General features: G+C 34.6%; 1 protein-coding gene across 2 annotated transcripts in view; it reads left to right on the top strand.

The window, feature by feature from the left end:
• LOC129938398 (aminopeptidase N) overlaps positions 1-15,565 on the top strand; it is a 206,859-nt gene that overhangs the window by 34,349 nt on the left and 156,945 nt on the right. The window contains exon 3 of one of the 2 annotated variants that reach the window (XM_056045932.1): positions 9,268-9,303. The exons of the other annotated variant lie outside the window; for it this stretch is intronic. Coding sequence (XP_055901907.1) covers positions 9,268-9,303 — 36 coding nt within the window. The remainder of the gene's footprint in view (positions 1-9,267; positions 9,304-15,565) is intronic. 2 annotated transcript variants of the gene reach the window in all.

The following is a 15,565-nucleotide window of genomic DNA, read 5'->3' on the forward strand; positions in this document are numbered from 1 at the left end:
ATTTCGAACCGAACACTGATTTTGGTAATAAAATTCAATGATTTGCAAGCGTTGCTCGTTAGTAAGTCTATTCATGATGAAATATCAAAGCATACTGCGCATCTTTCTCTTTGACACCGCGTGATCTGTCAAATACTAATGCATGAAAATCCATTCAATGTTTTTAGTCTTTAAAATTCAATTATCTCACAAAGATGAACTTTGAATAATTCAATTTTGTATCAAACAGTTTAGGGAACATTCATGAAGTGAAATATTTTTTAGCGAAATTGTGAACAAATTTCTCAAAAGCCTTTATTTTACCAAAAATATTTAAGAACTTACTTACTTACTTAAGGTGGCGCTACAGTCCTGTGTGAACTAGGGCCTCAGCCAACAAACTTCTCCATCTAGCTCGGTCAATAGCTAGATGTCTCCAGTTTTGCGCTCCAAGTTGGGTGAGATCACCTTCCACTCGTGCACGCCACCTGATCCGCGGTCTTCCTCTACTGGGCTGTCTTGTGGGTGTGGATTAAAAGACTTTCCGGGCCAGAGCATTGGTTTCCAAGCGCTCTACGTGACCTAGCTATCTTAGTCGTTGAACTTTTACCCTTCTGGCTAAGTCTACGTTCGTCGCAGAACAGCCCGTACAGCTCTTCGTTCCATCTTCTCCTCCATTCCCCTTCGATGCATACGGGACCGTGTGTTTACAGCGGAGCCTAGGTAGACAAAGTCATTGACTACCTCAAAGTTACATCGGTCGATGGTGATTCACAAAAGCCCCATTGACATCACGCTGAGTTCTTCCCATTCTGTCAATGTCATCAGCATATGCTAGTAATTGGACAGACTTTTAAAAGATAGTGCCATTAGTGTTGACGTGTGAGCTCTGCACCATTCATTCAAGCACGATGTTAAAAAATTACATGACAGCGCATCACCTTGTCTAAAAACTTTTTTGACATTGAAAGGTTCTGTAAAGTTGTTTCCAACCTTTATGAAGCAGCATGATGCCAAAACTAGGCTTTGCTCTATACAGATCGTCCCTGTAGATGCTGTCATATGGAGCATTGAAATCGATGAAAAGATGGTGGGTGTCGATTTGGTGTTCTTGGGCTTTTTCCAGGATCTGCCGTAATGTGAATATTTGATCGACCGTGGACTTTCCTGGTCTAAAACCACACTGATAAGGACCTATCAGGTTGTTGACAATGGGCTTTAGACGTTCACATATTACGGCAGAGAAGATTTTATAGGCGATGTTAAGTAGACTGATTCCTCTATAGTTGGTGCAGTTTATAGTGTCTAGTTTTTTCATGATCGGGCAAACAATACTGAGGTTCCATTCATCGGACATGCTTTCTTCCGACCATATCTTACAGATAAGTTGGTGTATGCTCCTAACCAACTTATCTCCAGCTGCTTTAAAGAGCTCGGCATTCAAGCCAACCGCTGCAGCGGCTTTGTTAGACTTCAGCTTAGATATGGCAATCTTTACTTCGTCTAAATTTTGAGAACGGGATTGTTTGCTTTCGTCGTCTATTCAGAATGGATCATCCTGCCTGACTGTGGAATTCAGTTCGTCGTCGCCGTTATACAGTCTGCAGAAGGTGTCCTTCCATATCCTCAGCATTGACTGCGGTTCCACTATGATGTTTCCACTTTCGTCTTTGCAGCCTTCGGCTCTAGGTTAATGTAATTGTGAATTTCGTTTCACCTGTTAATAAAACTTTCGAACTTCATTCCTGCTTTTAAACCTCTCAACATTTTCGACCGCGCGTTTCTCATGCCCTCTCTTTTTCCTTTTGAGAAGTCGGTGTTCCTCTCGCCTCTTCTGCTCATAGAGCTGATGAGTAGCTCTTGTCCTTTTATGCAGCGCCGCTTTGCGTTCCTGTTGTTTGGCTGCATTTGCCTGCCGACATTCCTCATCAAACCAGGGGTTCCTTGTTGGTGGCTGTTTGAAACCCAGCAAATCAGAAGCGGCTTCTCTGATTGAATTTTGGCATTGTTGCCACTGGTTTTCGATACATTGTGTTGGTGGCAGAGAACTTCGAGAGCGGTTACTTGTAACTCGGTCGGAAAAGGATTTGGCGATCTCTTACGATTGCAGCCGTTCGACGTTGTACCTTCTCGCAGAACCTTCCTGTTTTGCCTTGGGTCTGGAAACCCGAAATGCTACCTTGGCTACAACAAGGTAGTGGTCCGAGTCGATGTTAGCTCCTCGGAAAGTTCGGACATCCATGATGCTGAAAGCGTGTCTGATGTCGATCGCAATATGGTCAATCTGGTTGACGGTAGATTGATCTGGAGAAGTCCAAGTTTCTTTGTGGATGTTGAGGTGTGAAAAACGCGTACTACCATGCAAAATCTATGAGCCTTAATCCATTGATTCAAGGGAACTAACATTCCACGTGCATATCCGAAGTTCGCTGTCCTTAGTTCGTTAGCCGTATCCGCGGCTTGTTAGTGCTTCGCAACTATGTGGGTTACATGGAATGAAAACAATTTTTCATGCGCTTCAAGAATTTTTTGAAACATTTTTTACCATAAGCTTCTTATGGCGTACAAAATCATTGCCCACGAGTTATATTTCTTATCCTTTTGAATAATAAAAAGTATTTAGATGTCAATCAAAGTCTACACGTAAGATGATCAATCAATTCAATATTTTTAGTCTTTAAGATTCAATTACCTTAATATTTTAGGCGAAATTAAGACTTTTTGAAGATGCGTTATCACCTTTTGAACTTCGGGTCTGTGGGTGTCGCCCCACATACGGCAATTTAGCTTATTAACCCAGTCAATCATCCAAAAATAAGCCTCGTCACTAAAGATGATTTTTCGGCCAAAATTGGGGTCCTCTTCCAAATGATTCAAAGTTCAGTCAGCAAACAAACGGCGTTGTCTATGGTAATGAACTTTGAGCTCCTGGGTCAGTAAAATCCAAGGCCCAAGTCCCGATGCAAAATTCAGCAAGTTGAAGTCTGCGAAAGGCCGAATTCTTGTGCACGTCGAGGAATATACTGCCTCGGGTTCAGCTGTACACGTGAATGTGGACCGCGGCGATGTTCTCGACCGATCTGGCGTTCCTTGAAAGAACGGGTGTTGGCTGATTGTTTACCGAACCGGTAGTCTCAAATTTGGCCACCAAACGTTTAAAAATCAACTGAATAATAAACAAATGATTTGACAGATGTCACCAAAACAAAATGGCCGCCACGGTACGCCAAAATCTACCCGCGCCCATTGAAAAACCCTATATATAGCTCTAGAGGTAGACTGCCTGGTTTGAATATGCATTAGATATCTCTGTTTATCTACTTTTTCAAAGCACTCATACAAAATATTTTATCATTTTGCCACCTTAATTGTACTTAAATTGAAAAGGACACGATTTTCCGAAGCAAGTTTTTGACAATCTTGTCATGAAAAAGTGCTTGCTCAAATAAGCCATTCGGATTCGGCCTAAAATTGTAGGTCCCTTCCATCCCTGACAATAGTACTCGCACACAGGAATTGTTGAGAGTTGTAAGTCACTAGGCGTCAACGGACTGTTGCGCCACATAATGTGTGTATTGGTAGCTCTTGCAATGCTTCTGGATGATATATTCTCCACAATCGACAATTCTACTTTTTACGTTCCCATTGAGAGAAAAATGAGCTTCGTCGCTGAACACAATTTTGTTGGTAAAAAAGTGGATCTTCGGCCAACTTTCTAAAAGAATATTCACCAAAAATTTCACTGTACAGAAGGTCGTCCGGCTTCAATGTTTGCACCAGCTGTGGTATTTTGAAAGGCTTCACACCTTAATCCTTCCACAAAATTGTCCACGTTGTTGAGCAACAGAGACCCAATTGCTACGAACGGCGAAGAATCGATTTTTTATGGTCATCATTAAAGCTGGCCGATACAGCTGCGATATTTTCTTCGGTTCACACTCCACGTAAGCATGTTGGTGGTTTAATGTCCAACAATGTAAATTTGGTGCGAAATTTAGTCACAATAGCCCGAATAGCAGCTTCAGTGGGTCGGTTAAATTGACCACAAAATGTAAAAGGCGAGCTATGAACTAACTTAACAGAGCACGCATTTTGGTAATAAAATTCAATAATTTGCAAGCATTGTTCGTTTGTAAAACGAACTAATTGCTGACTTTTTTCCTTTTTTATGAACACTGATACTCAAATTACTCAAAATAACGATACCTACGTATTTAAATTCATTGACAACTTCGAGTGATTTGCCTAAATATCATCATTTTATTTTTGCTGAATTCATTTTTAGATCCCAGAAATCGCAAAACACCTTAAGCTTATTTATTTGAATCTGAAATGTCACCGGGTTTTCAGCAAAAATGACAAGTTCATCAGCATATAATACTATTTTTACAAATGTATCCCCAAAAGAAACTCCCAATCGTATATGATTCTCGATTTCGTTTGTAAATAAGGCGAACATTAACGGACTTAAAACACATACCTGTGGGACACCAGTTTCTTAGCAAAATTAATTTTGCACTTTTTTTCTATCACACACCACTGCCTTTTAGCTTAATATCTCCACCATCTTGACAACATGGGTATATGTCAGAGCACTGCGTGTAAGGTCTTTTTCCTCCATGCCGTTGAGTACACCGTTGATTAACTGCATTATATTCATCCGCCACCGTATGTCATTGTTTGCTTTGCTTACATCTTTATAACTTTCAATTAGACTTCACAAATTTGAAGTTCTTAGGAGAAAATGGTATCAACTGTCATTTGAAAATTGTTGACATACTGAAGTTTTCTTTTAGATCTAATAACTCCTAAAGAGCAACCATTAGCAGGGCAATGTAATCACTAAACGAACCTTGTCTTGATAATGAATTTAAACTGATCTGTGACTTCAACTTTTGACATAATTCTTGATGACATTCAATGGTTCAGACGTTAACAAAATTTACATAATGTTACGGCGAGTGTGATGCTTATGAACAAATTTCTTTAAAACGAGTTTCTTCTTTATTCTTATTGTCTGTTGTGTGATTAATTTGACGTATTTTATGACTTCATTAATTTTGTCTACCATTAGACGATGAGATTCCATTTACCGCGGATGTATTCTTTGATCTAAACATTTTATTCTCCATCTGAATAGCGATCTCCAGCTGTTTTTAAAAGGGCTAAATTCGGATCAGAAGTCTTTTTTTTTATAATCAAACGTTTGAATAAACTTTTGGCCATCAGGCACTGTCCAACTTCAAATTTCTTAATGTTCCCACAGAATTAGTTAAACAGGGCAGGTAGTCATAAGGTGACCACTGGCCACTCTATTCTTTGTATGTTTTAGTTAAGTTAAGTCAGCATCATGCGAATTGTGATCTTATTGCTAAAAGAAGATCACAAAACCAAGGTTAAATAGATGCTGACGCATCAGACTTTAATCTCTTTAGTGTCTTCTTCATTTCAATCTTCTTCTTGTTTTATGGTTGCATTTTTATGACATTATATATATATGTATATATTTTTGTATTCGAGCAGCAAAAATCTTTTCAAATCAGCTTATAAATAATCCACATTTTTGTTTCTTTGTTTTTTAGTGAAGAACCCCTAACTTTATTTCATCTAACATTCGCAAAAACCACTTCTTCGATTTATTGAAGTTGATTTATATGTAGGGTCTTCTATTGCGAGGTTTCATTTTGATTAGTCCGCTATTTGGTTAAATTTTACTTTTGAAACTGTAATTTTTTGACATTTAAAAATTAAAAACTACTCCATTATTAAAATTGGAACAATAAACTCCAAAAAATGTTGAAAACTTTTTATAGTAACTCACAGTTTTGCAGGAAAGCCAAACCGTACTATTTCTCGAAAAACTTTTTAAAATTGTCTTGTTATGTAAGAATTTACAAATTTTTTTGGATCACGTGAAAGATAGGGAAAATTCTACTCCTCAATAATTTGTTAAAGATTGAAATCCCAAAGTTATCAATTGTGTAAGTTTTTAATGAAAAGTTTCTTGAAAGGGATATGTAGATATGCACTTCGCGTCACATTAATAGGGACAACTTTTTTTTTGATTTTTATGTATACGAAATATTTTAACCTCTTAGGTTTTTTGGAAAAAGTTGTTTAAGTTGATATCACAAAAAAAATTAGGATTAAGTTGATAAATACAAGTTACGGGCTGTTTTTTCTGCAGAAGGTCATAAAAGTACTTGTTTTTTGTGTTACATGAATTAGGGCGAGATCTAAATTAATATGTGAGACCCTTTAAATTAAAAAAAAGAGGCTGTGATGCGACCCACACTGATAACTTCCCAATTGTCTGTCTGTCGATTTGTCTTGCTTCAAAGTTTGTAGGGTTGGGTAAAAAAAGTTGTTAGTTGAATTATTCTTACAAGTTTTAAAAATTTATAAAACAATATTTTCTTTGAAATAAAAAAAGTTTAAAGACAATATTTTTTGTTTTTAAAACGCTATTTGAGTTAAAAGTAAATTTTTTACCAAGTTTTAGTATTGTTTTTTTTTGTTAGGTTTGTATGTTTTTGTAAAAAAACTGTCAATTCCATTTTGATCAAAATTGTACTGAATGTTGACAATAATATTTATTAAAAGATAAAAGTAGCTTCTCAAAGTTTTGAAAAGATATTTGAGCCAAAAATCAATTTTTATTTTTTGTAAAAAAAACTGTAGGTTCGATTTTTCTTTAAATTTTTCCAAATGTTGAAAACAGTATTTCTTATACGATAAAGTTAGTTAGAAGCCATAATCTCAAAGTTTTAAAAAAAGATATTTGAGTCGAAAAACAATTTTTACCAACTTTTATAAGATAAAATTTGTTTGAAACCATAATGTTTAATTTTTGAAAAAATATTTGAGTCGAAATTTAATTTTACCAACTTTGAGTAACGTTTTCTTAGGTTTTTATTTCTTGTAAAAAAAGTGTCAATTTAATTTTTCTCAAAATCTTACCAGATGTTAAAAACGTTATTTTTCGTTGCACAAAATTGTTTTGGAGATAATTCATTTTGTATTCGTAAAATTTTCGAGGTGAACATTTTTTTTTGATTTATGAAAAAAATCCAACTAACGATTTTTTTTATATTATATAAAATTTTTTATATAAAATTTATTATATAAAATTTCAGTCTCTAGCGTTTATGGTTCGTAAGAAATTTAGGATTAAAATGTTCACCTTTTTTAAAACTGCTACGGTAAAAAAAACAACCACTCAATTTTTGTTGAGAGCCCTTTCTGCATCTTTCTGCCTTATTATCTGTTTAATAAAATTTATTTGGAGTCGATATTTCTTCTGGTTCTTGAGCTATGGACGACGAAATAAACGTCGCGATCGTACTTACCTACGAACGTACATACAGACAATTTTCTAAAAATCTTTTATTTCGACTCTAGGGACCTTGAAACGTCGAGAAATGTCAAAATTTCCATTTTGACAAATCGGATCCATTACAATAACTTCCTATTTGAAGTTGATAACAAACAAAGTTATAGTTTAGGTAAATACTGGTTTTATTGAATGCATGTATAGTAATGTATGCTGCCTCCTGATTTCTGAATTACTTCAAGTAACCTGTGTTTCATGGATTCATTGAGTGATGTCAGATAATTAAGCGAAATTTTGACCCAGGACCGTTTTATGGCATCAATAATCTCTTTGGTTTTTTGGTATTGCCGTCCTCCTTTGTACATTTTTCTTGAAAGGCATCCCCACGCACGTTTTCCATGATGTTCAGGTCAGGAGAATATGGGGCCTTGGTAATAGGTTCACATTTTGCCCTGAATTCAAGCTTTTGTTGTCCATGCGGTATGTATTGGTGCATAAGCTTGCAGAAAAGTCCATCTTTGTCAACCAAATAATTCAGAAAACTGCGGAAAAAAAGCTCCTTCCAGAATGAATTTGTAACTGATTACCGTGATTTAAGAGCTTTGAATCCGATACGATATGCCAAGCTCAATTCCACCTGATGTGACTTGTTAAGGCGTTGTCTTTGCGTGGAGCATTCAATGGTGTTTTTGTCTTCATTTTATTCTGTCGTCTGTATCACCCGATCAACAGTCGATCTAAAAGCATTTACTCCAGCTTCGGACTTGATTTTTACTAATGGAAAGCCTTGAATTTGAAGCAGCTCTCACTATTCGTCCACTTTTCCTTAGAGGGTTTTTTATACCTTTCTGTGTCCTTGAGGTAGTTGTATACATACAACATTTGAACTTCTTCTAGTTTTGCTGGCTATAAAACGGACGTATGCCAAGAGCCTGGTAAGCTCGAATTTTTCTATACTTCTTGATTTTATCAAATAATACTCGTACTTAGCTCCAAAGAGTATCCCTTTGTCTGAAATAGGTACTTTTTATGACCTTCTACGGAAAAACCGCTATAAAACTTGTAACTTTGCAACAAAATCCAAAGAATTTGTTTGCAATATTAACTTAACACACACCTCATTCATTTCACACTTGGTTTTTTCAAAAACAGTTAAGGGTTTGAAATATATCGTTAAATAAAAAAAGAAAAAAGCTTGTCTCTATTCATGTGACACGAAATGTATGTATACTATGAAATAAAACTTCTTATTGGAAAACCCTATTTTCGGGTATCTGATAATTCAATTTTAACAGAGTTGTATTTTTTAGATGAATAGAAGAATTTGATTTATATACTCGATGTTTTTAATTTTAAATATTATTTAAAAAATTTAAAATTGAATTTTATAGTGTTTCCAAATATTAGACATTTTTTTTTCTTTAAATTTAAATTTATTGTTTATATCGAATGTATGTAAAATACACTTCATTAGTCACAATTTGTTGAAATATATTTGAGCTTTAAATATCACCAAAGCATCTGCTTTATAAAATGAAAAATTAAGAAAAAAATAAAACTATTTTCTGTATTTTGCTACCTACACAATCATCAATAATTTTTCATTTCAACATTTTGAATCATGAATGTTTTTAACATCTTCAAATCTATTTGAAAACAATTTGTTATAATAATATTTTATAGCATTGTTATTATTATTAATTTATATCAATATTAAGCACTTTTTTCTTATCTGAGTGTGTACATCTTTTCGAATCGTTAAATGCAATAATTATTTACAGAATTTTTTTGTGTTTTGCTTCGAATAATTACTTAAGTTTTCAGTGTATTAAAAAATATTCAAATATTTATTTGAAAGTGTTTCAACTTTTTTATGTGAATATGTTATATGTACTAAAAATGTCTAAACATTATTAAAATACATTTTATTTTTATTAATGCTTACGAATAAACAGAGGATTCAGATGCTATAATTGGAGTAGATAGTCCAGGTATGAATTTTTTTAATATCAGTATATTTGGTTAAAAAATAAGTAACTGCAACATACACTTTTTATGAACAAAAAAACATCACCTTTTGTAAAATTACCACCATCGTTGATTAATTGAAACGCTTTGTAAAAAATTAAAATAAATTATAAAATAGTATGAGGTCCAATAAGTTCCTTCAATTCATATTTATTATAAACCTATAAGAAGTAATTGTAATCGGTTCGATTTTTTAAATTAAAAATTTTAATATTTCTTAACGTTTTAAAATCTCTAGAGCAATGGTCTCCAATTAGTTTCGCTGGGGGTCCGTTTTAAGAAATGAAATGATCATCGTGATCCGCACATTTTATTTATAAGAACAAATATTTATGAAACAAATGAATTTAAGGAAATAACAAAGGTATTTTGTTACATAGGTATCAATGCGAAAAATGACATTTTTTTGTTGCGAATTATCTGTCTGAAGTTTGGAGTAAAATTAGTGCAAGCTATTGACATTAAATCCTGGAGATGTTCAGAAGTAAGTCGAGATCGAAAATGCTGATTTACATATATATGTCGATCCAAACAAAGTAAGAAGTTTCAAAGCTAATTTTTGTTATTCTGGATATTTATTACCACACACAAATTTTATCCAAAATTTTTCACTCGAAACTTCCGATTGTTTGTGTTTTCTTTTAAATCGATTAAAAAAACAATTGCAGCTTCATTGCTTTATTCACCAACAGAGCAGAGAGCAAATGCTGCTGAGGATTTGTACAACATTCTCAATTTTTTTAAAATCTTCTATCCTTTTTTGAAATTCTGATGATGTCTTGAATTGGCCGACGCACGTCAATCTCGTTGTCACTGCTGATTATTTTATTTGAATTGGGAAAGTGTAAGCATTCTTTTCCAAGATAATTTATAAAGAAATCAAGTTTTCGAGAAAAACTTTTGACATCGGGCATGAGCTTGCATACCAGCTTTCCCTTGCTTCGAATTTTAAGGTTCAGGTCATTGATATGTTTTAAAGTATCAATTAAGAAAACAATGACAGAAACATTTTCTTTTTGTTTAGAAATCCTAAGTAAGCGTTTGCTGAAGTCTGATTACTGTTAAAAAGATATGTCTTCAAGTGTTCTTAAATGCTGAAGGATCTTTCTAAAAACCATCTGACGTTATTATTCAACAGCAGATCGTCATATTGTGCAACTTCTCCAAGAAATGATTTCAATTCACGACGTTGCAATGATGATTTGGCACGAAGGAAGTTTACTATTTTCATCACTTCATTATGATTAAGTTTGCAGCAAAGCACAGTTTGATGAATAATACAGTGGTAGAAGAATCACATTTTTATTACATCTCTCATTGGTTCTCAACAGGTGAACTAGTCCTTTTTTTATTCCCAACCATTGCTGGTGCTCCGTCAATAGTTACCGATAAGAGCTTCTTCAAGTCTAACTCAAGTTTTTCAAAATAATCCATCACTGCTTTGATCATGTCTTTTCATCGGGTTCTTCCCAAGAGCGGCAAAAGAGCCAATATCTTCTCAACAAAAGTTTCTCTCGTTTTGTCGAGGAAGCGTACAAAAATAATTAACTGTGCTGTATGAGTGACATCGCATGATTCTTCCATAGCCAAGTCGTAACAGTTTGCATTATTTAACGGCCGTTTCAAATCACAATAATTTTCTTCTGCCAAAACGTGTGTATTTCTGGTGCTAGTAAGGGGTGATTTTTTTGAGGTTAGGATTTTCATGCATTAGTATTTGACAGATCACGCGGGATTTCAGACATGGTGTCAAAGAGAAAGATGCTCAGTATGCTTTGACATTTCATCATGAATACACTTACTAACGAGCAACGCTTGCAAGTCATTGAATTTTATTACCAAAATCAGTGTTCGGTTCGAAATGTGTTTCGCGCTTTACGTCCGATTTATGGTCTGCATAATCGACCAAGTGAGCAAACAATTAATGCGATTGTGACCAAGTTTCGCACTCAGTTTACTTTATTGGACATTAAACCAACGACACGAATGCGTACAGTGCGTACAGAAGAGAATATTGTGTCTGTTTCTGAGAGTGTTGCTGAAGACCGTGAAATGTCGATTCGTCGCCGTTCGCAGCAATTGGGTTTGTGTTATTCGATCACATGGAAGATTTTACGCAAAGATCTTGGTGTAAAACCGTATAAAATACAGCTCGAGCAAGAACTGAAGCCAAACGATTTGCCACAACGTCGAATTTTCAGTGAATGGGCCCTAGAAAAGTTGGCAGAAAATCCGCTTTTTTATCGACAAATTTTGTTCAGCGATGAGGCTCATTTCTGGTTGAATGGTTACGTAAATAAGCAAAATTGCCGCATTTGGAGTGAAGAGCAACCAGAAGCCGTTCAAGAACTGCCCATGCATCCCAAAAAATGCACTGTTTGGTGTGGTTTGTACGCTGGTGGAATCATTGGACCGTATTTTTTCAAAGTTGCTGTTGGACGCAACGTTACGGTGAATGGCGATCGCTATCGTTCAATGCTAACAAACTTTTTGTTGCCAAAAATGGAAGAACTGAACTTGGTTGACATGTGGTTTCAACAAGATGGCGCTACATGCCACACAGCTCGCGATTCTATTCTATTTATTCTAGACTATTTTTTGTGGAGCTACGTCAAGTCTAAAGTCTACACAAATAAGCCAACAACTATTCCAGCTTTGGAAGACAACATTTCCGATGAAATTCGGGTTATTCCGGCCGAAATGCTCGAAAAAGTTACCCAAAATTGGACTTTCCGAATGGAATACCTAAGACGCAGCCGCGGTCAACATTTAAATGAAATTATCTTCAAAAAGTAAATGTCATGGACCAATCTAACGTTTCAAATAAAGAATCGATGAGATTTTGTAAATTGTATGCGTTTTTTTTTTTTAAAAGTTCTCAAGCTCTTAAAAAATCACCGTTTAGAAGCAGATAACGGAATCCGTTGTATCGTTTCGACAACAACCTTTTTGTTCTTAAATAAAGCATTACCCTACTCAAGAAAGCATTCTTTAACTACGTCAGCATCAGTAAATGGTTAATATGCTTAGCAAGAGTCCACATTTTTCTTGCTCAGTCATTGAGCGACTTATGATCTGGGTCGAAGATGAGTAACTTGATAGTAAACTTGCAATTTTAGACCTACGCAGATAACTACCAAGTGGAAAGATACAAATCAAGCACATTGGTACTGCTCCAGCACGGATAAATCGGTCCTTTCCTGCAAAAACTGTCTGTTTTCATCTTCAACTTTTCTTTTTTTCGGTTACATAGTCTAAACTCGCTGTTGTAAACAGGTAGGTACTTACACTCGTAAAGTAAACAAGTAAACGGGCCGCAAAAGTTATTTATATCAGAAGAAGCCTATAGTGTAAGTTACTGTGTTCTAGCAGGTCCGCACAAAATGGGTCAGCAGTCCGGATGCGGACCGCGGTAATGTCTCTTACAATAAATCCATATTCGCTCGACTTGTGTGGCACCGTCATGTTAAACCACGTGTTCTCCAAGTCGTATTCTTCAATAAAACGCAAAAAGAAGTCGGTTACTATACGATCTGAATTGCCGGTGACAGTCGTTCCATCGTCGTGTTCGAAGAAGTAAGGTCCAATCACACCTCCAGACATGTAATGGCCTCTCTACAATTTTTTGGGGATTCTCAGAACAACAAATATGAGAATTTTGTTTATTAACATACCAACCGAGTGAGAAATGTGCTTTGTCGCTGAAGAAAATTTTGTTTTAAAATTCTCCGTCCACCGCCTTGTTTAAGCACCCATTTGACTAATCTACGACGTTGTGAATAGTCAGCTGGCTTCAGCTGTTGTGTGACTTTATATTGATCTAAAGCATTTGTGGAAAACTATAGACCTATTGCTAAGCTTCAGCTAATCCCCAAATTATTTAAAGCAATTGTTAAAACTATTTTTTATAGTCAAGTTCACTTTGGTTGGGTGGTCTGTTGAGTCGGAACATATTGTTCACCAAGCTTGCAGTTGCAACAACACTACTCCTTTGGTCTTTCACTAAACATCCATTCTTGGAAAAAATCATTGAAAAACCCTTCTGAACAATTTTCGAGAAAGATAAAAGATTAATGCATAAGTCAGGAACGTGAAGGACTTCTAAAAGTTCAACCCCACTTTCTTTGAATTTTCCAATAGATACCTTCGACTTGCATTTTTGAATTATTTGGAACAATTACCTGAGAGTTAAGATTTTCCATCTTACTTGAAATTTAATTATTTAAGCACGAGTCGAAATAATACCATTATTCTTTGCCAAGAGCCGTTACAAAAAAAACATCCTAACATCACATTCTTCTTTTCTCGATGGTTCTTATTCTCTTTTGGAAATTTAGCAGCAATATGGTCAAATTCGTTGCAGTTGTAACATTTGGTACGCTTGAAGTTCTTAACCGCAAAGTTTTTCTTGTTCTTGCCAAAAAAAGCAGTATCTTGACTTGCTTCCAAATTAACGTCTTGAAGAAGGTTGGTTTTAATACTGTCTCCTGTGATAGGAATCCCAAGGCTTTGGATACCCAATACCATTGGCTTGTATTCTTCGGGAAGACCAGCTAAAAGCATTGGTCCTATCCACTCTTCATCTAGGTTAAGACCATCGGACCGTACGCATCTACGGTAGAGAAATCTTTCAATTTTGTAGAATAAAACTTTTGGATGAGCCCAACTCTCCTCAGAAGACCAGAATCATGAAAAATTCTCTGAAGAGAATCCCAAATCTCCTTACCGCTTTTGCAATATCTTATATGAGGATAAATGGATCTTTCAAAAAGCAATGTAATCTCCGATTTTGCGTTTAAGAGCTTCGTTGCATCCTTCTTTGTCTTACTACCATCAGAAACAGCCTTCCAAAGTCCTTTCATTTGGAAATGTGTTTCAACGGAAAATTTCCAGTCTTCGAAATTTTCGCCTCCCCGAACCTTTTCAATACTGAATTTCGTTTCAGACATCTTTTATCAAAACAAATGTCCTTATTATTTTGTATTTCGATCATAGCCTGATATTTTAAGATTCTGAACAGTAATAATATTTATTTTCAAAACATTTAACATATAAAAATTAGTACAATTTGATAACGATAAAGTATTTAAAAACAAAGTATCAAAGTTTCAACAGTTTTAACAATGTAAATAAAGCGACCCATTTTCGTAAATATTATTCTTTTCATCTAAACAAAATTTGGACGAATTTTTATGAAATTTATTGCTTGAGTGATGAGCCTTTTAACCGAACAATTATCAAATTTCATCTATTCGTTAAATAACCTCTAATAATTCACTGAAAAATATTATTCTGGAAAATACTCACAAATTAGTGCTTTCGAGGCCTATGAACATAGATCAACATAATTGAGCATAATTAAGGTCAATCAGTGTCAGTTATAGATTTTCGGTAAATAAATAAATTCCAATAAACCCTCGGTTTATGATTTCCAACAAACTCCAATTCCAGGAAACTTCTATAAACAATGTGAATCTGAAGAAAAGATGACATCACTCTTAACTATAAAGCCTCCCCCTTTTAAATCAATTGGCATAACAAATTATAATTTTCGATGCTCTGCAGCAAAATAAATAAATGAAAATTATACTCCAATCCATAAATTGAGCGGGAAATTATGCAAATTAATTTGTTTGAAGTTTAATTTGACAGACAGAGTGCGTTCTGCAAAATAAAAGAAGCAAAATAAAAAAGTGACATCATCAATTTGAAGCGCCACACATCAATTTTATTAGTAACTCGTTCTTGGCGCATTTTTTAAAATTGAATTGTGAATAATTCATTGAAATTCAATTATTGCGCCATGTAATCCATTTTTCTCTCTTGGAACATTAACAATAAAATTTATTATTTTTCTATTTGTATTTTGTTGAGTTTTAAAATAAGAACGAGCTAACACAAATCTTTAAGCACACATAACATAATAATTGCATTGCAGTTATTTACATACATACATATATTTATTTTAATTGTTTAATTTTTATTAAAAATATGGGCGAATGTTAATTACCGACGATTTACTGTTTTATGGTTGTCGTGAAACGTGCTTTTTGTTGAATATTTTGTGAATGAAAATTTTAATTGACATTTTACTACTTAATGTGTCATTTTTATTTGACGTTTGTGGGAATTTTGCATATGAGATCATAGTCTGGAAATATGTCTTTAATTATTAATAATATGGAATGTTTTTTTCATTTCTTATTCGTATTTAACTGCATTGCT

This window comes from Eupeodes corollae, chromosome 1, assembly GCF_945859685.1.
Source record: "Eupeodes corollae chromosome 1, idEupCoro1.1, whole genome shotgun sequence".
NCBI classification, from domain to species: domain Eukaryota; kingdom Metazoa; phylum Arthropoda; class Insecta; order Diptera; family Syrphidae; genus Eupeodes; species Eupeodes corollae.